Source organism: Nilaparvata lugens, chromosome 11, assembly GCF_014356525.2.
Source record: "Nilaparvata lugens isolate BPH chromosome 11, ASM1435652v1, whole genome shotgun sequence".
NCBI lineage: Eukaryota > Metazoa > Arthropoda > Insecta > Hemiptera > Delphacidae > Nilaparvata > Nilaparvata lugens.
In genome coordinates, this window is record NC_052514.1 from 17,144,170 (window position 1) to 17,167,420 (window position 23,251).

Below are 23,251 nucleotides of genomic sequence, written 5' to 3' on the forward strand. Positions count from 1 at the left end.
GTTCAAACCACCCCTCAACTCTCGAACCAACCCCAACCCTTACTGAAACCGTCATAAAACTGGCATTAGGTACTGTGAGACTCATTTTAAACTGTCAGGATTCCTCATAGATCCAGCACGATCTCTTCCCTTCCAACCAATGCTGATAGTTATCACTGTATAACGAAGTATAGACACACTCAATTGCATTCGGCCGTTTTCGGGTTTCGGGCATCATTAATGCATATACACCGTAAATTCTCAAAATCCAACTACTGCACCTATATGGTCGACGTGCTTTGTGAATGTTATTATCCATTATTCACGATTATGCGACTGATTGCCTGCCTATGCCCATCCAAACCAACCCTCATTGACAGTCAGCGAGCGTTCGTTAACCTCTATTAGGTTTGATGAGTTTTGTCCGATTCCATAATTATTTATCGTATTTCGGCAATATTTAATCGCGCCACGTCATTATGGGATCGGATTTGCTCGATGAATAAAACATTTAATCACTCTGAATAAGCCTGAGAATTGTAATTGTGATTTATGGAATCGAGGACTTGACTTCAATTATTTCATCTCATTATAATATGATGATCTATCCTTAATAATTATTGTCAAATGTAACATGAAAACTTTAAATCTCATTGATTACCATTTATGAGTTTGAAATCGCTTTCCGGTGGTTCGGATCCTATTCAAAGCTGTAGGTCCACTCATCTCTCATCTCAACTGCCTCATTACCTCCGCCCAAACCTAGCTTTCCTGTGCACACACATCATCCTCAGCAAAAACAAATTATCTATAAATGACTAATTCTTTTAAATTTATTAAGATTAGTTTTCTTAATTTATTTTTTTACAATAAATAATTCAAATTTTCTTATTACTCCACCTGCTAATGATTTCTATCTTGTTTTAAACTCATTCAATCTGAGAAATTTCGAAGGTAGGCATATCGAAATTTATAGGAGAGAGAGTCAGTATGTGGCAGAGATTCAACACCATAATTTATATAATCTAAACACTATAATCGCTAGTTATTTATTAATAATTAAATAAATTATTATCAATCCATTTATATCATTCCATTGAAATTTACCAATTATTCGAATATTTATTTATTTAGGTATTTATTTATTCATATGAAAATACAATTCAGGTAAAAACAACAGGCATTTGCCCAAAACTGCTTCAAACCTTAATTTGGAATACACAGTCTAAAGGTTATGCTACTTACGTAACTTAAATGATAATTCGTACACAATTTTGAGTCCAAAAAATGTATCTACTACAATTTTGAATTTATTAGATTGATCAATTTCCAAATACGAATCCAAACAAAACTCTTCCTTCAAAATTGCAAGAAAAAACCAATATAACCAGGAAACAATTCATTTTCGTTACGTAAAAATTGTCAGTACTCTAAATTGGATCATAAAAGTAAAAATTAAAAATTTCTGAATAATCTCAGAAATTTCGAAGGTAGGCATATAGACATTTATAGAAGAGAGAGTCAGTAATTCAGTATGTGGTAGAGATTCAACACCATATATAATCTAAACACAATAATCACTAGTTATTTATTAATAATTAAATAAATTATTATCAATCCATTTATATCATTCCATGGAAATTTACCAATTATTATTCGAATATAACCAGGAAACAATTCATTTTCGTTACGTAAAAATTGCCAGTACTCGAAACTGGATCATAAAAGTAGCAAAAATATCCTCCCCGGCGGGGAATCGAACCCCGGTCTCCCGCGTGACAGGCGGGGATACTGACCACTATACTACCGAGGATGTTGATTAAACAAAATTTAGGCTTTGTGAATCAATCCACCTCTGTGTTGTGATAACATAGATAAGGATTTTTATCTGTAGTGAATTCAAGGTTGAGTCACAGTTTCAATAATACGGTTATACATTACCGAACTGAGAAATTGAAGTATTGTTATCGAAATATAAAGAATAACATTCTTTGTAAGGTAGAAAATGACTAATCGTAATCGTTCCATCATTTAATCACATTAGCAAAATAGTTTTTAGAATGTGGAACGCCTGATGCTACTAGTTATGAGACACAGTAAATTCTTAGTCATGCTCCAAAGCTTCATTGTCGTACAGTAATTCAAATTTCTTATTCCTGATCCTTTTTTTATGGTTTTCAATAATAATTTTCACCGGTTGATATTTAATTATTGTGAAGATTGTAATAATTACAATAATTATTATTTGTGTATCTCGGGAATTGTGGATGAGTATTGAAAAGATCTCGTCATTTGATTCAATTATCAACATCCTCGGTAGTATAGTGGTCAGTATCCCCGCCTGTCACGCGGGAGACCGGGGTTCGATTCCCCGCCGGGGAGGATTTTTTTGTCGGTTTTATTTATGAAATTCAACGACAAGAAATATCATCCCTTGAGATGCAAATATTTCCTCTTTATCATAATTTCAGCACCACTTCAATTGCTAATCTTTTTTGAACATTCTTAAATAATATTATTTTGAAGGTATAATTAACTGAACTATCACTGTTCTATCAATAACATTTGTATTTTTGTTCACTATCGCAATAATTATTTCTAATTATCCTAATGTAAGGTATTCAGAATGCTGTTCAGAATATTGTAGTTGTGTATTATTCCTTAAAAATAATTTTCTGAAAAATTACTTCTATCATGAAAGTTATCTACAAGCTCATTGGTGGCTATTAAATAACTTTAGATTAAATTTAAATTGAAGATTGGTGGCTAGTGGCTATTAAATAACAATAAAAAGTTAGCAATATCAATACAAAAATGTTTATTTTTTAAAGTGATTGATAAAATAGTTTTATTAATCACACAACAGTAATGTTGTCTGCTGCTTCTCTGCAATCCTCAAGATACTCATTATCTATACATCATTCAATTTTCTTTATTCATTCATTTTGGAGTAAAATACAAACCGTAGAGATTTCAAGTGTAATTAATTGGTTGTTAACCAAAACTTGTATTCAAGTATTATTTTTCCCAATAATCATGAAATGAATGTGATTGTTAGTATGCTAGTATATACGAAAATATGAAAGTCAGTTTTCTTCCGTACTAGTTTATCAGTTCACCGGGTTCTGTGACATCGTCGATAAAAGTAAAAATAAATTTCCTTTCTAAGATAACTATGATAAGATAACTAACCATACTAAGATAACTATGCGAAGATAGCTTTCAGTCTGAAAAAGTATTTTTTTTTCAGAATATGTTTTCAAAGAGATCATACACAACTAAAATATTCTGAACAGTATTCTGAATACCTTAAACTGGGAGATAATTGAGATAACGAACAAATATATAAATATTATTGATAGAACAGTGAGAGTTCAGTTACAATAATAATAATGTACTTTCCAAAAAATATTATTCCGTTCAATTTTATTTATGAATAGGAAACCATTTCTTATTCAGATCACAACAGGGTGTATTTTATGTTGATTTTGAAGTAGGTTTTACTTGCTCCACCTAATTAGTCCTTGATATTCTGTGAATGATAACAGTCGATATCATTAATCAAATGTAAAAAATGAATTCAGTTGTGGATGTGGTGATGGGCGTTTCCCAGTTGTCCGACCTGTCATCTGATGGGCGTCAATCTCTCTTGCTGTCTTTCACTCACTCTCTCTCTCACTCTCTCACTCACTCTCTCTCTCTCTCTCTCTCTCTCTCCTTGTATTCAGCTTCCTCTTTTCAACAAAAGCTTTCCGGCACCGTCAGTTCAACCCTATATTCGGATATTGAGTGACGTGCTTCCACAAATCTGTGATATTGTCAGTTAGAATTTCCGGGAACTCTGAGCTTTGTTAATTTTTGATTATGTCAAAAATGAAAATTATTGTGTGTTCATAATGTATTTTCGCGTACTGTTTATAATTTAAAAGTGTTAACATTTTCTCTCCCAGTGCTTCCAGGAATTGAGCGATATTTTTTTCAATCCATGAATTCAGATCTGTTATCATGTACAGATCTCCACAAAATGCTGGATACTTGGTAAACACATAGTTCATATTTTCATAAGCATACAGTAACATTCATCCTTTCATCCTCTAGTTGTTGAAAATTCCAAAATAAATATTTCAATTTCACTTATCAAAGTAGGCCTATCACATAAGAATAAACGATAAACTTACAATTCAGAAATATCGATTATTTTTCCAGTAAAGTACTTTGTTACAAATTACAAAGGTTAAAAATTTAATAAGTTATAAAGGATTCTCTGTAACTTGTGAACACTTCCAATAAATTGAAAATTTAAATACAGTATATAGAGAATATAATGAAAATAGTAAATAATGATATTGAAATATAGACATATTCATAATAAATTGTAGTCAGAAAGACAAGTGGATGTTGTGGAATCAGGAAAAATAGAATGTCCTAATGAAAGAATAGAAAATATGTAATTCAAGAGAATTGGTAAAGGAATCCTCCCATTTTCAGAGGAGAAGCAATAGATTGGCCGGTTCAAGTGTCTTGAAGAGTGAGTGAGTGAGGTTTGAGCTGAGTGAGTTAATGAGTAACAGAAAAACAAATCCATCGTCTTTCTCTATTTTGGTCCCTCCCTGTGGTGGGAGGGGGGTGGTGGTTCGGTCAGCTGTGAGACTTAGCAGCGGAATCTTTTTCGAAATACAGTCTAGTATCTCAAGATCTGTGCACAAGTGAGTAGTGACTTGTTATTTTAAAGCTCTCTATTGAGTTGGTTTCGCGACGGCCTTTATTCATTCGCTGGTTGGCAAATTGGCACTTGTTCTCTCCGATGATGCTCTGTTGGCAAACTATGAATTATTACACCTGGGCAAACATCTCGGCTCTCACTACTCTGTGCTCTGTGTTCTGCCTGCGTGCTAGTGAATGCCTCTCGCCAATAATGCTACACGATTTTTAACGAGTGTATCTTTTTAAAATACTACTTTGCTCTCATTTTAACGATCAGTGCTTCGAACCAGTGTTGATGGGAGTGTTGAGCTCGTAAATGGAGTAATAGCTTAAACATTTAGACAGAGATTCTGGGAGTCCTAAGTTTTTCTATTTAGCAGGTACTATTTTCTTTTCAAGTAGCCTTAACTGAAAATATTGTATTTAAATTACTGTCTTCTACTCATATATTGAGCAATGAATCGCAAACGCGATAAGTATCTTCGTGGAACTCCATTTTTTAATTTTTCAAAGTGCATGATAATATTTGAATCTTCATAAGTAAACAATTGTCATTCCTTTCCGGTTATCGGTTGATTTCTGCTCTTCCGAACGAATTCGGTTACAGAGTAAAGTTTAGTTTCAACTAAAGAGTTCAGAGAAACAATTTATAAAATCCTATTTGAAATATTAAAAATTTGATGAAGCTTTGCTCATTCTGTTGCTTTACTTGACACTGTAGCTTTGTTGCTCACTCCACTTTTTCTCAAAAATTACTTGTTATTTTGGTAATATGTGAATGAAATGTGAAGACTGTTCCAAAATGATTGATTTATCATTATCTTCACTATTAGAAATTGCACTCTCTTAACAATTGAATCAGAAGAAAGGTTTAAAAAATTCCCCATTAAACAGAGTTACATAGAACGGTTATCAGTGATATTAGAACGAGTTATCAGTGAAGAGAGCTGTTATTATTTCTGTGGTTTTCAGTGAAGAGTATCATCTGTATTATGATAGTTTGTATTGTATAATACAAAGTATTATAGTTTTATAGTATTATAAGAATAATTAGATCGAATTATAATGGCAAGTTTATCTGAGAAGAAGCGCTTCTTCTAAAATAATGCAGTCTATTGATAGATCATTGATTTCGATTGAACGATATCAGTTTATTCGGTGGTAGATAATTATACTGTTTTTGGAAATATGTGATTCTTCGTATTTTTTGTAAATATCCGTGTTCATAATGTCGAGTGATGAAGAGACGGAATTAGTGGATGAATGCGCTAATCAAGTGGGGCAGAGTGAGCAAGTTGATGACATTATTGAGGGCCCTTCATCAATCCCTGACCCGGAATCGTCGGGGAGCTCTGATTGGACGGACAGATTGGTTACTGTCGATTGCAGTAAAGCTGGCAAACTCACAAGAATGCTCAAATGGTCCGGTTATAAAAAAGTGAGTTTTGACAAATTTGAACAATTTCATTCCAACCAAATTTTTCTTATCATTATGTATAATATGTGTGAAAAATTTTGTTCATTAAAATTGATTTTTAATACTTCAAGTCGAGTGTTTTGAAAAACTTATTCATTCTAGATTTTGACTTGTTTTGAAAATAACATTCGTTTCTCATTTCTGAATACTGTACATTTCGTGTGGAAGTTCTAAATATGCTTATCATGTTTTCATCTCCAATGTTAGACAAATTTGACCAATTTCATTCCAAACAAATTTTTATTCTCATTATGCATAATATGTGTGAGACATTTTGTTCATTAAAATTGATTTTTCATGCTTCAATTCGAGTGTTTTAAAACTTATTCATTCTAGATTGTGACTTGTTTTGAAAATAACATTCGTTTCTCATTTTCAAATACTGTACATTTTGTCTGGAAGTTCTAAATATGCTTATCATGTTTTCATCTCTAATGTTAGTGTCCAATAACATGTCAATACTCCATGTATACTACCAATATTTACCATAATATCATATTACGAATACTTATAATGTGGTGAAATCCATTCACAGCCTTCATTTGTCAGGGAAAATTACTAGGTTTTTGGAAAAGCCATGGAACACTCACTTCGACTTATAAGAAGAGGTCTGACTTTTCAACCTAGTCATACTGTGAATGCAACACAGACCTCGTTTTCCCACTCACACAATCACTCGCTATGAAAAAAATAGGAGGTTGAAATAATAATGGTAAAAGATACGCTTTCATTCACTGCTGTATGTGTATAGCATTGGAAGGTTCACCCGTTCTTTGTAAAGATGAAAAAGCAAATTGATATTAAATACGAATCACTTTCCATTAGACTAGTTCTGATGATTGCTTGCATGCAATTTTCATGGTTGAAATTAGCTCATCAAACTCGAATGTTTGACTGGGCACCGGCTTTGCTTTACAAATTAATTCCTGTTCAGTGAATTTGCACAGCAATGAAATTTCACTGCCTCATGCCAACCTCCCATGGAGGACTCGCTAACCTCTCTATTCGAGTCACTATGGTCTTATTGCTGCCTAGTTCCATTCGCGGCTGATTCCTATTGCAAATCTCCATCCAATTAATAAATTGGAGCTCATTGCTGAGGGGCTGTGTGATGTGATCGTACTTTGCACACAAATGTATCGTCTCGGATGAGGAATTGTGTGGAGATGGGAGACTGGATCAATGTAGTTGTGTATGTCAGGTACGAATAATCTACATTCTAGAAGCTACATGATAAACGTAATAGTTGAATTTATTTTCCTTGATCAAATGCACATCTATTGTATTCTGCAAATAAAGCTACTATCCAACTGTGAATTATTGTATTGATGAATTTACTACACGTCTACTCTTGTCGTAGTCTTTTATATAATCTTAATAATTAATGTATAATAATTTACCTACATAATAATATCGAGTGACCTGGCTGGCTCAGGTCTGGTGAGAGTTTTCAGGTCGCATTCATTTACTCAACCTTTCACATTTAATCACCTTTAAACTCTCAATTTATTTATAATAATTTCTAGACTTCTAGATATGACTGCTTGTCGAATCATATGAATAAAGATTAATTGCCATACGTCCATTTATTTTAGGAGATGATTATTATTTTGAAAAAATCTGGTGTGGCGCACTCACACAACTTTCCTTGCCGTTATGAAAATTGATCACCTGACGCTAGTGTACACGCGCATCTCAAGTATACTATTCAAAGATCTTCCCGCTGGTGACAGGACAATAGCGCTGGAGACACACGAAGTCTGCTATCTCTTCATAGTGAATGATTTAATAGAATCAACAGTTGCCAAAAGTTGGCATTATTGAATAAACACATTTTCTCGAATTTCGAACTTATTTTCAATTTTAGGTGGAAATGTCACTGAACATTAATTGTAGATATTTTTATGCTCAATCTTTTCCACTTGAATTTTTTTGTTTAAATTGTATCTGAAGCCTGATAATTGGGAATCCAAAATCACACTTTGCATTGATGTGGCGGAGCTCCTGAAATTTTTACAGATATGGGACTTAAGGCAGTTGATAGGGCTTATCAATGACTATTTTAGGTATAAATTGATCAAAATCGTTGGAGCCGTTTTTGAGAAAATCGCGAAAAACCCTGTTTTTGACAACATTTTCGCCATTTTAGCCGCCATCTTGAATTGGATTTGTTCGAATTTGTTCGTGACGGATCCTTATAGGGAAAGGACCTTAAGTTCCAAATTTCAAGTCATTCCGTTAATTGGGAGATGAGATATCGTGTACACAGACATATACACTCATATACACACACACACACATACAGACCAATACCCAAAAACCACTTTTTTGGACTCAGGGGACCTTGAAACGTATAGAAAACATGAAATTAGGGTACCTTAAATTTTTTTGGAAAGCAATACTTTCCTTACCTATGGTAATAGGGCAAGGAAAGTAAAAATATGCTACAGTGTACAGTAGTGTATTTCAAAATGTTCAGTACCTATATCATCATAGATCATAGTACACCCAATAATGGCTTCATTTCTTATAATTTTCAAATGTTCTATCATTGCATAGTTTCGAATTAAAAAAAAAAAAACAATGTTCAAATCAAGCTTAACGTGGGCCTACTCTGGTTTTCAATCGAACGAATCCGAATCGTTTGATCAAACTGAGCAAAGCTTTGTTTAGAATTATTCTTCTAGTTTTTCCTGTGTAATATACAGTCATAACTAAACAGTCATCAACAGGTGCTGTACTACACATTTCCGTAAATTTTTTATAAAGTTTTTCCAGTCCCAAGTGATAGTTAGGAAAACACCTATGCTTATACTTCAGGTGGAAAAGCATCTTATCTCCCGTTTGTTTAGTTGTAGAAGAAATAATTCAAGAGTGCTACAATTATTATTGTAATCAGTAAGTTTGGTAGGAATGGACTTCCCTGTAATAATGATGGATGAGAATCCCCAAAGAACTAATTACAGTGCGTAAGACCGTGTATTCAATCTGCTTGCGACGGGAATTCCTTGAGGGATGTCCTTTGGCAGTTCTTCTTTGCTGGCAAAAGTGACTTGAAGACTTTTTAGCTTCCAATCAAGTCTCTAATTCCATTTCCAATGGAACAAGTCGTGTCTCTGTGATGACTGTGGATGGAGCACCTCGTCTTCTCTCAACCAATCAGCTTGCAAGGATCGGTCTGGAGGGGTAAGGCTTTGCTAAAAGGAAATGAAAAGCCAGAATCGAAATTTAATAACAAACGTCGAAGGCGATTTATTAATAAGACCGCGCTTTCACTCTTTTCTCGTTTTGTCCGGCTTCCATTTTCAAGAAAAGGAAATGACGAAAGTCAATGTCGATCTTCCTCCTCCTCCTCCTACTCCTTCACTACCCTTACTCCACAGGATATGAACCAAAAAGAGCAGAAAACACACTTCCCTTTCATTTTCCTCTCTCCACCACCTATCCATGGGAAATTGCTCTACTTTTGTCGGAAAACTTCAGTATCGTTCTCAGTCCGGTCGGAAATAATTTTTGTCCGCCTTCAAGAAAATTACTTGTTGAAATTCTTTCAACACTGGATTTTCCCCACTCAGCCATCGGAAATGACCAATTCAGTTACACACTTCCTTTGAGCAGTAATTTAGTTTTTGTGATTATTGTCGTTTCAAAGTGGCACTAAGACTTCAAAGAATATTGAAATGGAATGATTCTTTCCATTTCTATCTTTCAGCTCTGGATTTTCCGTAGCTGTCCACAAAATAATTTTTCTACAATTTTAATTCCACAAGTATTTTTCTGGATTTGTTATTTTTGGCTTATCTTTTCCACATTTCTACTTTCAATTTGCCTATCACAATCATCATTCTTCCTTTCTTCTATTGATTCACAATTATTCATTGAAATATTTCATGTTCATCAAACTTTTTTTGGACTTCCAACACATTTTGAATTTTGGACCCAATGTCAAGATAGTATATGTGATTTTTAGTTAATGTTATGAATAGTATAAAACTAATGTAACCATTGAATTCATGCTATACTGTTGAAAAACAACAGTTTAATGAATCCTAGTACTGCTACATCTCATGCAATATTTGAATACTTTCAGTTTTGGTGTGATTTTCGTATTCGAATATCTGGGGGAATGTTTAGGTTTCGACTAGAATCTAGATTCCTTGAACGACCGCACTTTGCAATCTCGATTCGATTCATGCTTCGCGGATTTCTTCACATGTAAAGACGATGCAGATCTGACTGTGACTGTTATCTGTGAGCAGCAGACGGAATGGAGGGAGCACTGTAGATAAGAGCAATGCCAGTTGGGCTGTCGCGAGTATTTCGCGCTTTGCACGGCGTAAGTCGACTGTCTCGGCTTATTTTCAGCTCGGCATCAAACGAAAAACGTCAGCGTGAATCTGAGCGTCTGCCAAATATCTAGAGAACGCGCGCGCGACTATTTTATTGGCTGCGATGGAAAGTAGAGTAGTCTGTAGACCTCCAACTGACGTGAACTTCTTTCCAGTTGGACGTCAAGACTGCAATCTCTCATTATTTTTATCTCTTCCTTTTTCTGTCTCTCCCTCATCGTTTCTCTCTCTGCTTCCACATTTCCTCTCATTATCACTAGTCATCTCTCGCTACCTTCATCATCGCTTCTATCTCTCGCTAGTGGCTAAAGCTATATTCAAGTGTAATCTCTGTTTAGTTTTCAGCAATCTCCATACTAACTTCCTATCCTAAGCTATGTCTTGTAGCATGGAGCATGAATGATTTGGATGAAATTCGAGAGCATTGCAAATAGCATATAGTGTATAGAAATACACCTTTCATACACAATATATAGATAGTGTAGATACCGTTAAATTACGGAATGAAAGTTCAAATCTTTCAGAAAATGTATGCTCATGAATATTTTTATAACTCATTCTTTAGAGTTTAGGGTTATAGATTTTTTTAAAAATCGAATATCTCAAATAATATACATTGTCAGCAATTGATAGTTGCTTATTGATTTTGTCCTTCCAACACTAGAAAGAACTCTTCAGATTTAATAGATCTATTACTTTTCTGTGAATTTTTCATTTCTCTCAGCTAGAGAATTACTCGAAATGCATTACTTACGGTCACGTAATCTTCAATTCTTGGGTTTAAATTAAAAATCTCTGAAGTCACGAAGCCACTATGCAGACGACGCCTTTCCATTTTTCTCGCACAGAGACAGGCAACGTGTGACGTCTCCTGATTTGGGTACTTAGAACGGAAAAGCAACCACCAACGGGGGTCTTCAAAATGTCATCTGTCGTGGTCTGACCTAACAAACGACTTCGCAAATGTTTGGTGAAGGGAAACGTTGAAATTGGATGGAGAAGATGATGGAAAGGAGAAGGAAGATGAAGAAGTGTATGAGCAAAAGACGAGCAACTAGGAGGAGGAGAAAGAAGATAATGATGAGGAGGAGAAGAAAGACAAGTTAGAAGAGAAGAAAAGCAATAGTATAGCACAGAGAGTATTCTAACAGAAGAATGTTTGATGGAATAAAGACAAGATGATGAAGATGATAATTGACGTGAAGGAGGAGGAGGAGGAGGAGAAGATGAAAAAGAGAAAATGTTGACGTTGAAAGAGAAGAAGAAAATGATGCAGAGGAGTAATATTGAGGTGGTGGATGACGAATTGGATTAAATGTAGAGTTTTTGCGAAAAAATGGAGGTAGAACATGAAAGAAGTGAAGATGATGAAGAATAGTGAATAAGGAGCATAGAAATAAGGGAGGGATGGAACATAGAGGGATTAATGAGGAGAAAAAAAGTAATGTAGAAGAGTGATTAAGTGGGAAAGGAGGAAGAGAAGATAAAGTACCTATGAAGAGAGGAAAATAAGACTACACAACAGAGAAAGTGTTAAGGAAGGTTCAGGAAGAGACAAAATAAGGTGAATGGAGGAATATGGGGGTGGTAGAGAGGTTTTAAAATATACAAATAGGGAGAAAATTGGAAATGTGGAGAGGATGGAGAGGGAAAAGATTTAGATAACAAATAACAAAGGAAAAAGAAGGTGAATGAGAAGCCGGATAAGGAGAAAATGGAGAATAAGATGAAGACGATGTTGATGATGTATGAAGGGGAGGAGGAGTAGGAGGAGGAGGAGGAGGAGATGAAGAAGAAGAAGAAGAAGAAGAAATGAAGAAAAAAAAGAAGAAAAAAAGAAGAAAAAAAGAAGAAGAAGAAATGAAGAAAAAAAGAAGAAAAAAAGAAGAAAAAAAGAAGAAGAAGAAATGAAGAAAAAAGAAGAAGATGATAATGATGATGATGATTCAAAAATAATAGAGTATGACAAAAGAAGAAAAAAATGTGAACTAAAAATGAGTGAATGAGAAGGAGGAAGTGTATTTTTGTGAGAGAGAAAGAATGACTGTGAGAGAATCTCGTTGCACCTTACTCAGTTCCGGGTCACGTCTGTAACTTCCTCGCTTATCTTAGTGTCTCCTTTTGGCGCGCATTTCTGACCCTTTTCCCGCCAAAACGTGTGCACTTGTCACTCTCACTGGCTCTCTCTCTTTCTCACTCTTCAGCTGCAATCCCATTAAAAGCTCTTCGCACTATTAGTGGCTGATAATCTTCTTATCGCTATTCTCTCATTCCACCAGTAGCAGAGTCGTTACCAATTAAAACTAAGCTGCACTTTGCTGAACCTTCTGTCTAGTTAGTTACATTTGTCGCTTTTGATGTCCTCTCGCCAACTTTCTTATCTTTAATGGAAGAAATCAGACTTTACTTCAATCGAGTGGGATAGTAGTATAGTGATGAATTAGTTTCGAGATGGATGGCATATTCATGGAACTAGAGACCTGTATTATAAGTACTGAATTGAAGCTGTGATGTTTGCTCTGGAGGTAGTATGCTCTGGTAGTTAGCTCTGAAGCTGTTAATTGAAGCTCTGAATATTCATGGAACTAGAGAACTTAATTGAAGCTGTAGTGCACCTAGATGATTTTGGAAAGTATTCAAAATCATCAAAGTTTTAAAAAATTTACAATCGAAATTGACAATTTATTATGGGATTTACTCCATAAATTGAAACTTAATGCAGATGCCAATATTGAAAATAACCCACTCAAAAGCAATGCAGTAATTAAATCTCATCACAGATAAAATAAGTAATAATATTACATAGAATAAGTAATATTTACTTCCTTTATGATCCCATACAATGAAGGGGAACGGAATGAATAAAAATCTGGTGAGGTTCACTCACACAACTTTCCTTGCTCATTGAACTGTGAGCCTCATTCTTAAAAGAGAATAATTTAGAGGAATAACATAATGACGATTGGCGGCAACATATTTGAAACTACGATCAGACTACTGTATATGTGTATATATAATTGTTTTCAGAGTTTGTCAAACTTTTTCCTTTGTGTAAATTGTGAAATTCGATGATTTTTTTAAAAGTCGTCAAAACAGCTGTTCTACAGATTGAATATCTCGACTATGTGTTCTTTTTATAAACTGCTCTACCTACCTACCTCATGCACGAGAAGGAGTTTAAAAAGTCCATTTCTCAAAGATGGGGTGGACCCCATTAGTTTCCAAGGGAAAGACACATGCCAGTTGATAGAGCTATACAGGGTATGAATTTTAAATGAATCAGTCAAGTCATTTTTGAGAAAATTGTGAAAAACATGGATTTTTAGTAATTATCCGCCATTTTTCTCAAGAATACTACGCAGCTCCTGCAATTTTCTCAGGAATGAGACTCACGTCAGTTGATAGGGCTCATAAATAGCTTTCCATGGTATAAATTTGAAGAAAATCGTTAGTGCCGTTTTCGAGAAAACCGTGAAAAACATGGTTTTTTAGTAATTATCCGCCATTTTTCTCAAGAATATTACGGATCTCCTGCAATTTTCCCAGCAATGAGACTGATGTCAGTTGATAGGGCTTATAAGTAGCTATCCATGGTATAAATTTGAAGAAAATCGTTAAAGCCGTTTTCGAGAAAACCGTGAAAAACATGGTTTTTTATTTTTAGTAATTATCCACCATTCTTCTCAAGAATATTACGGATCTCCTGCAATTTTCCCAGCAATGAGACTGATGTCAGTTGATAGGGCTTATAAGTAGCTATCCATGGTATAAATTTGAAGAAAATCGTTAAGCCGTTTTCGAGAAAACCGTGAAAAACATGGTTTTTTATTTTTAGTAATTATCCACCATTCTTCTCAAGAATATTACGGATCTCCTGCAATTTTCCCAGCAATGAGACTGATGTCAGTTGATAGGGCTTATAAGTAGCTATCCATGGTATAAATTTGAAGAAAATCGTTAAAGCCGTTTTCGAGAAAACCGTGAAAAACATGGTTTTTTAGTAATTATCCGCCATTCTTCTCAAGAATACTACGCAGCTCCTGCAATTTTCTCAGGAATGAGACTCACGTCAGTTGATAGGGCTCATAAATAGCTTTCCATGGTATAAATTTGAAGAAAATCGTTAGTGCCGTTTTCGAGAAAACCGTGAAAAACATGGTTTTTTAGTAATTATCTGCCATTTTTTCCGCCATCTTAAATTGAATTTTATTGAATTTCTTATTCTCGGGTCCTCATGGTATAAGGACCTTATGTTTGAAATTTCAAGTCAATCGGTTGATTAGGAATGGAGTTATCGTGTTCACAGACATACTCACATACACACATACACACACACAGACCAACACCCAAAAATCATGTTTTTGGACTCAGGGGACCTTGAAACGTATAGATAACTTGAAATTGGGGTACCTTAATTTTTTTGGAAAGCAATACTTTCCTTACCTATGGTAGTAGGGCAAGGAAAGTAAAAATCATGTTTTAGAAAACTTGAAATTGGGGTACCTTAATTTTTTTTGGAAAGCAATACTCTCCTTACCTATGGTAGTAGGGCGAGGAAAGTAAAAATTAAGTAGTCAACAGAACGAGTAAATCGCAAAGAAGATCGATACCACTAAATAGCTGTGCAATGATAAACACATTTGGAGTCGTATTTTTTCTTCACGGCTACTTTTAATATAAATAAAAATATAAGTCACAGTACCCTATATATTTCCATTACAAAATCCTATTTATATTTTCATTTATTTGGAGTCATTGATAGAGATATAGAAACTCGATAGCTAGGTAAAATCTACTTATCGACCTGATCGTTCTGTTCGTACCTTTAGGCCTATTCTCCATTTATCCACTGAATTTATTCTCCATTCTTACAGTTATTTGAATTTTATCAGCCTCGTTCTGATGGAAGAGAATTCAACTAAATCATACTGTATATTAATTAACTAAAACTATTATTTTATTATCTTTGGTACTAATTGAAAGCACTATGAGCACTATCACTAAGGGAGAAGTGGTGAAACAGGAAGAAATTTGATTCTCCATCAAAGTCCAAGGAAGCTGGGATTTTCAAGGATTATCAAGGAAGCTTCACATTTTCATGTCAATTCCAGTTCTATTTCGATTTCAAAATCAAATGAGTCTGAAAATCGCATCCTGGTGGTTCAAAACACACCTGAAGATGTAGGTTCAGTTATCTCTCATTATCATGCGTTTCATAACCCACTCAGAAGCCTGGACCTGATGTGGGTATCACCCTCAGCAAAAAAAAAGAAGGGGGAAACGGAAACAAAGTTGATGATATGATTAGGAGTACATTTACAATGCTCAAAGAGTAGAGTGACCAAAGTTGATGATCATAATGATAGTTCAAATCAGGACGAATAGAACATTTACAAAGTACACTTACTAGCCCAAAGAGTAGCCTACATTTACTATGTACAAAGAGTAAAGTGAACAAAGTTAATGATCAATCAGGATGATTAGCAAATGTCAAGTTAGGCCTATTCCTCTCAATGGGAATATTAGCAGACCAGCTGAAGGAAAACCATAAGATGAAAACACTACTATTGGTTTGTTTGTTAGCCGTTGAAGGCAAGACAGACTTCAAATGGTTTGATTGAACTCGGTTGCCAATAGAGGCTTACTTGACCACATCAAATCTACTTAGAACTTCCAAGTATCACATCTCCCAAATCCAGCCTGCTATTCAATTGATTGAAATCTAGAAGAGAAACCAGATTTGCTGAACAGTGAAGTTGAAGAGCTGCATCAAAGTGCCAGTAAGCGGTTAACAGTTGGGTAACTCCTTTGAAGTGAAACCCATCTGGTTCCACCCTGATCTCGAACCTTCCGTGCCGGGTATTCACTTTCCAATTATCGGCTCTGTTTTGTAACTTAGTGCGACGTCATACCGTGTACTGATAGTCAACATGTTTGTAGTGAATGTTTCTGGGTTGTAATTATTTGAGCAGCGGCTCAAATAGCAAGTTTTTTGAGAATATGCTGTATTTTTTAGGAATAAGATTCAGAGAATAGGTTTTAATGCACAACTATAAATTGTTAAAGTTGAAAATTTAGCAATAATTATTATTATGAAGCTTGTTTGATGAGCTCATTACTGATTAATACCTACCAATTGATGCGAGTGGATAGAGAAATTAGAAATTTATAGCATGAATTGGAAGTTTATAATATAATCTGATTCAGCTAACTTCAAAACTCTTCCGAAGTTCGTGTTCATGAAAGCCGCTCTCTCAAGTGACACTTGAGTTACGAGCATTGCGTTGTAAAATTATAGTTTAATAGAATTAGTTGCCAATTATTACTTCAGACAAAGCAACTTTCATTGATATAATCCATTTCATGGAATCCGGTAAGAACTACATTGGAAGTCTCTTGATAGGTATTATAAGGTTTTCTGCAACAGAGAAGATTTCTATCCTTCCTTATATTTTCGCCTAGGATTGAAGTTTTAATACATATAATTTACCACTTTAAAATTTATTCAAATCAACATTTTATTTCTCTGTGAAAAGTATAGTTTAATATACTATTAATATGCAGCAGAAAATCATAGATCAACGGATCAAAAAATGACATGTGAGTTTCAATCTTAGTAGGCTGATTAGCTTTAAAATGCTATGGTACTTTTGTCCTTTGCACTGATAGTATTAGATTAAGTTCGTATTTCTGCGCTTTTATAATAGAACATGCTTCTGTTCCATCACAATATAACAGTTGAAAAAGAACCGGAGCATTTTTCCATGGCGCCCCCATTGTAACAACTTTATTCGTTCTATTCATACAACAGCCACATTTCTCAATAACGATTTTGTTGAGCGTGGTGTGAAAAAACCCACAACAAACGTTTCGAATTTCCATGCGATATTTTGCGCCACACAACTACTGTATTGTAAACAGCTCCATCTGTGAATGAGAAGTCAAACTTTTGTTGCAGTCTGGTGTTTGTTTTTTCCAACAGGAAAGTCAGTTTTAATTAAGCTAATTGGTTTAGGCAGTAACGCTCCAGAAAAATGCTTGTATACGTGTATATATGTGGCATATGGGCCAAGTGTTGGCAATATATAGGTATGAAGGTATGATTTGATCCCGTCCAGACCCACAGTGGGATACAGTACGCTCTCCGAAATTCTATTCCTAATTGGATGTTTACTTGCTGGTTGCCACCGAGGTGATGATTAATTCTTCATTCTGTTAATTTTCAAAGAATGCAGCCATGTTTTCGATTTCAGTCTCATATTTTTCATCTTCATCTGGTGTGACCCTAATTCCACAGATGAGAAGAAAGTAGAAAGGTCGTAATTTGTTTTTTCCATTAAGATTAGGCTAAAAAAAAATTTCCGAAAGTAGATTTCCTGTTCTGTTTGTTCTAGTATAATACTTTCATCTGTCACCGTTAGGGAATTAGTAAAGTGAAGTTTCAATTGCTGTAGGCACATTCATTACAGATTACACCCTTCATTCAACATGAACATTTCAGCTCTCATGTAAGATAAAAGGTTTAAATCAGTCAAGATTAGGTTTACTATTAGTGGAATTCCCTTTGATAACAAATAACTAAAGGAACACAATTCATGAAAAAATCTCACTTCTCAAGTGACTTATACATGTAGAATATAAAGTTTGAGCTCAATAATCTGAGATTTTATAAAAATTGAATCGGGTGTTTTCAAACACAGGTAATAATCTGATTCAGCATTCACCAATTAGTTTCATTTTTTCCCAGTATTGAATTCATTTATGAATAGAAATCAATATTGATATTGCGATATTGCAATACATTAATTACTCCTCGGAGGGTCCTGTTACCAAATGACCATTGAAAATTTTCACCTTCTTCAAACTGTGAAACAACCATAAACTTTCGCAATACAGTACTCTAATAAAATCCCACATCTTCCCACAAGCAATGGTTGTTTTCACTTTCAAAAATCTTGTGTACCTCACTGTCTCTACACCGTCTTGTGTAATAGCAAAACAACCTAAAACTCTGAATGGAACAAGGAACATTCATATTGTCGAATGGATAAAATTTGAATAGGAATGGTTGAGACATTCAACAAACATGAAGCACGAAATCTTTATAGCCGCGTAGGTTTTTCATTTCCTTTTTACAAAGTAGAACACGTGGTAGAGAAGGCCTACCGAAGCGGTATTGTTATTAAAAGCATTCAATTTGATGAAAAACCAATCATGTGGGGATGAACTCATGTCCTCAACCTTCTAACACTAGAGAAATACACAACATACAGTACATATATTCATGATAAAGTTGGATAAAAATTTATCGAATATAATAATTTAACGACAGGCGGATGAATAAATTGTTGGTTGAGTCTAATGCAAGAGAAGAAACAAGCTTGTTTTCACGTTGCTTCGCAACTTTGAGTCATCATGCTTTTTAATGTGAAGTTGTTCACAGTCGCGAATCTAGTCCAGAGACACTGTTACCAGTCGTCACATTTGAAGATTCGAATGAATATTTATGAGCGAATTTACATTCGACGTTTAACAATTGTCGAGAATTGAATGGTGTGTAGGCAGGCAGGTTTAGTAGGCAACAGCGTACGCTATCATTCTGATATGATGCAGTGCTGGATGCGGCGGATATTACTGATGAAGTGTGCGAGATCAAGTTAGAAAATGTCGCTTGCGTGGAGAAGACAACTCCACTGACATTCTCCTTGTTCATATAAAAATCTTTCTCCTATGTTTCTTCTTCTTCTTTTTCTTCTTCTTTTTCTTCTTCTTTTTAACTTCAGTTTCCCTTCTTCATCTTCATATTGTTTTTTTCTGGTGGAATAACGTAAAGGGATATCTCCTTCGAGAGAAGCATACAAATAGGACAATCAGTTGTTGAAGGTGCAGACAAATCTAGCTTCAATGACATAAATAGCCAGAGGGAACGGTTTCCAAGAGCCCTTGATCATTTTGTTGGACCATTTGTCACCTATATGCTACTTCTTCATGACCAAATTGAGGATTGCAACCTAGAGGGCCATTCAGGTTTATCTTGAATGCTATTGTACATACAACCTACCGTTTTTATCCTCATATCTCCACTTGACTTTCATTTTGGCCAACTTTCCCTTAAGTATAAAAATGGATAGATTCACAGATGCAATTTTCTGATGATTTCTAAAAAAATATTGGTATTGTTTTCAATTTGTGATCATGTATTGAAGTGTGAAAAATGTTCAAAATGATTATCTTATTTTCTATAGACTCTGTGAATCAAGATAATCAGTGAAGAATATGAACATAGCCTGTCTTGATGATTACAAGCTTCATATTTGAGATTGAAGCAGTTTGACTTATGTTCTCATTGTCAATAAATGAATAAATATACCACCAATATTATTTGTATTGTTTTTATCCAACAACAACTATCAATGAGGTTTGGTATTTTTTCTCCCATACATCTTGTGGTGTATTCAATAAATTATACCCATTCTCCATTTTCGCATTCTTCTCTATCTTCTCACCATCGTTCTGATCTTTCTTCTTTTTCTTTGTCTTAGTCTTCACTCCGTATTATCCTTTAATAGCCTGCGTCCATTTCTTTCTTCTCTTCTTCCTATTTCTTACATGTTCCTCATCATTGTCTTTTATTAATCCTATCAGTTTTCGTCAATTTTCACCCGCCATCATCTTTCTGTAATCTTTGTATACCTCCTTTCCACTCTCCCTTCTTCACCAACGCTTCCACCATATTTTCTCTATCCTCATCTCTCTTTCCCTCCTCTTCGTCTTCTTTTTCTGCCGTCTTCCTTCTGCAACTCTGTTCTTTTCCCTCATCATTCACCTTCTCGTCTTTTTTCCCCACTTCCTTACTTACTTTTAACCCCATCCTGTTTGTTCGTACGCTAGCTCTGTAGACTATAGTAAAATAGTTTCAACTTTGATTATTTGACTAGGAACATGTATTAGAAATTAGAATTCTCATCTTCTACTGGAGGTAACAATGTGGAAAATCGCACTTACAGTCAGATTGATTGTTGTATCAACCGCAATATATGCCAGTCGAAATAACAACTTGTGGTGTTGAAAAGTTGCCGCTGCTGCTGCTGCTATGTGGTGGCTTTTGAACTCAAACAATGGTGGCGCGATCCGAATGGAACGTTTCACTCTAAACTGTCAGCATTGATCAAATGGAAAGCGTTGATGTTATTAGGAATTCTGTCAGTGGGAAGTGAATCTCTCTTTAGCTGGTTCGTTGTGCGCTGAATCTGAAAGCGTGGATTCCAGCTTGCCCATTCAAATCAGTCGCACATTCGTAACTTAGCCGATTTGCATAAACATAAACGATGATCATCATTGTTATCATCATCATCAGTGTCCCCTTTTGTCATCATCATTATTTTCATCAGAGCTCTTTTAAGAGAGCCATTATGTCAACCGAAACGATTCTGACCTAATGGTTGACCATTTTTAACAACGTCTGGTCTATCCATCCATGGCTGCTTAATAAGCGAGAGCATGTACAGATAGAATCGTTATAACTCTTCGCTCTCCATGGAGAGAAGTGTATCTTGTATAGATCTACAGATTTTCATAGAAGTATATATGGTTACATGAATAGTACCATAGAGAAACAATAGCATAAGTTACGCTATTGTTTCTCTATGATAGTACCAACTACTACCTTCACTATTGCTGTACCATTCATCTATAATCATTACAATCATCTTTACCATTACTACTGCTGTAGTACGATTATATTTATTTATTTCCTTATCAGAATAATTTTATCAGTCAAACTTTCTCATACTCGCAGTTCCAATGTGCTGTATGTTCCTAATCTTCGCATTCATTCCAACAGAAACTGTTCTAATGTAAGGTATTTTTTTCATGGAATGAAACAACCGATAAATTTTGCAACTAATTATATTGTTTTGAAAATGAAAAACTAGTTTAATTAACAGGGATTCCAAAAACTCACCTCCACTTCAACACAGGTAGCTTATATTTATGCATTGGATACATACTTTATCATTTCTGCCCACGTTTTCTTGGAAAAATTCAGTTCTTCATTGCTATAAAACATGAAGCATGAAGCCATCCATTCGTTGTTTTAACACGCCTATATTTTTCTAGATCAATGGCAACTTTTGTTTTTCTAGAAACCCTTATATAGATCTATAAAAACTTCTCTGGTTTCAAGGATTACTGTAATCTATTAAAACAACTTTTCGACTATTGCCACATTCCTTATTCCAGCGATATCTTTATTTCTTTGACTTTGGTCAAACTTCTATTCCGAATATATCTGTATCTCTATCATTCTATAACTATAGTCACATTCGTAATACCGACGACAGACATAAATACCGCGCGTCACTGCAAATGAGCCGAGAATGGCGGCAAATTTGAATATGAACGACTGGCTGGAACAAAGTGTGAGTGTGACCCTTTTGCACTCTGAAAGATTGAGTGGTGGATTCTGTTTTCTGTCGGGTGCGGAAGTCCTTTGTTGTTTTCCCAGTCGTCTGGTCTTTTCACGAGGTCGGGATTTGCGAGCGTCCATTGTAGTTTAACGTGGCCTGAAATTTCGGACTGCTTTCCATGATCCTCGTGGAACTTTTTGGTCATCAACGGATTATATGTGAAACATTGCTAGCTTCGCATTAGGCAAATGTACTTTACTTGTGAAGGTAACAGGAAGGTCGTTTACGAAAGAAAAGTTTTCTAGAATTTCATGACCATGTGGGATTTTGAATTTAATCATATTTCATTCTCTCCATCATTTTTCTACAATGAATGATCTACCAATGCCTATCATGATTGTGTTAGTATACTAACTTGAATAGTATTTGCTAGTCTCCTCTGTAACAGATCATATACTCATAGACATACTTGTACTTATTGTGTGAAGGACGATTTAGTAGTTGCTTTTAGTGGTAAACAAAGAAAATAAAAAGAGTGTGGAGAAGATGGAGGATCCGAGGATAGATGAAGATGGGAAAAGGAATGGAGAATGTGAATTTGGAAGTGAATTCAAATGAAAATTTAAAAATACAAACGTGAGATATCAGTATTATCGATAAAATTCAGTGTTATGATTTCCACTCACACAATATTGTTGAAATATTTTTGCAAATTAAGAATAGAATTTTCAGTTTGATGTTCATTAGAGAAGTCCAACATCGAGAACCTCGAAAGTTTACCCAAGTGAAAATTTATATTGGATTTATGAACTATAAATGAGATATATAACCAATAAAAAATTTTTCATGAGATTCTCTCTGTATTCTAATCAGGGTAATTATCAATGGATTCGCTAAAAAGTGCCTTCCAAAAACCTCTTGTTTTCACTGAGAAATGCGAAAAAGTTTTCCGAATGGAACGAAATGCAAGAGTGTTCTCAGAAAACATAAATCCCGCTATGAAAGGTAGGATTTTCATAGGCAGATAAAATTGGCGTGAGCATAGATTTCACCGGAATTGGTTTTGAAGGTCTTCTGAAATTCAAATCCACTCAAGGGTTCAGCGCATAATCTTTGGGATGAAAAGTTACTACTTTTTGAAAATGGGCTCTCACACTTTTCATGTTTATACTTTTTTCTCACTTTCCCAGAAATGTGTTTCTCTTGTAGATGCTCAGCGTTTAATATCTCTTGAATAGCTTTTAATTCATGACTCATTCCGTTCGAAGTGAAATAATGATTCTATATTTTACTCATCTCCAAAATAAATTTTACGTAGTCTTGCAATTTTAAGT

At 34.8% G+C, this 23,251-nt stretch overlaps 1 protein-coding gene and 2 non-coding genes across 10 annotated transcripts in view; 2 read left to right on the forward strand and 1 right to left on the reverse strand.

Annotated features, from left to right (window-relative positions):
• LOC111057853 (apoptosis-stimulating of p53 protein 1) overlaps positions 1-23,251 on the forward strand; it is a 376,427-nt gene that overhangs the window by 234,922 nt on the left and 118,254 nt on the right. The window contains exons 1-2 of one of the 8 annotated variants that reach the window (XM_039437715.1): positions 3,989-4,017; positions 5,920-6,121. The exons of 6 other annotated variants lie outside the window; for them this stretch is intronic. In XM_039437715.1, coding sequence (XP_039293649.1) covers positions 4,004-4,017; positions 5,920-6,121 — 216 coding nt within the window. In that variant the 5' untranslated portion in view covers positions 3,989-4,003. Of the gene's footprint in view, positions 1-3,969; positions 4,018-5,919; positions 6,122-23,251 lie in introns of those variants that run through there. One more of the 8 variants, XM_039437718.1, reaches the window with a different exon arrangement.
• Positions 1,721-1,792, reverse strand: Trnad-guc. Its single transcript has one exon. It is a non-coding gene; the product is annotated as a tRNA-Asp (tRNA).
• Trnad-guc lies at positions 2,290-2,361 on the forward strand. Its single transcript has one exon. It is a non-coding gene; the product is annotated as a tRNA-Asp (tRNA).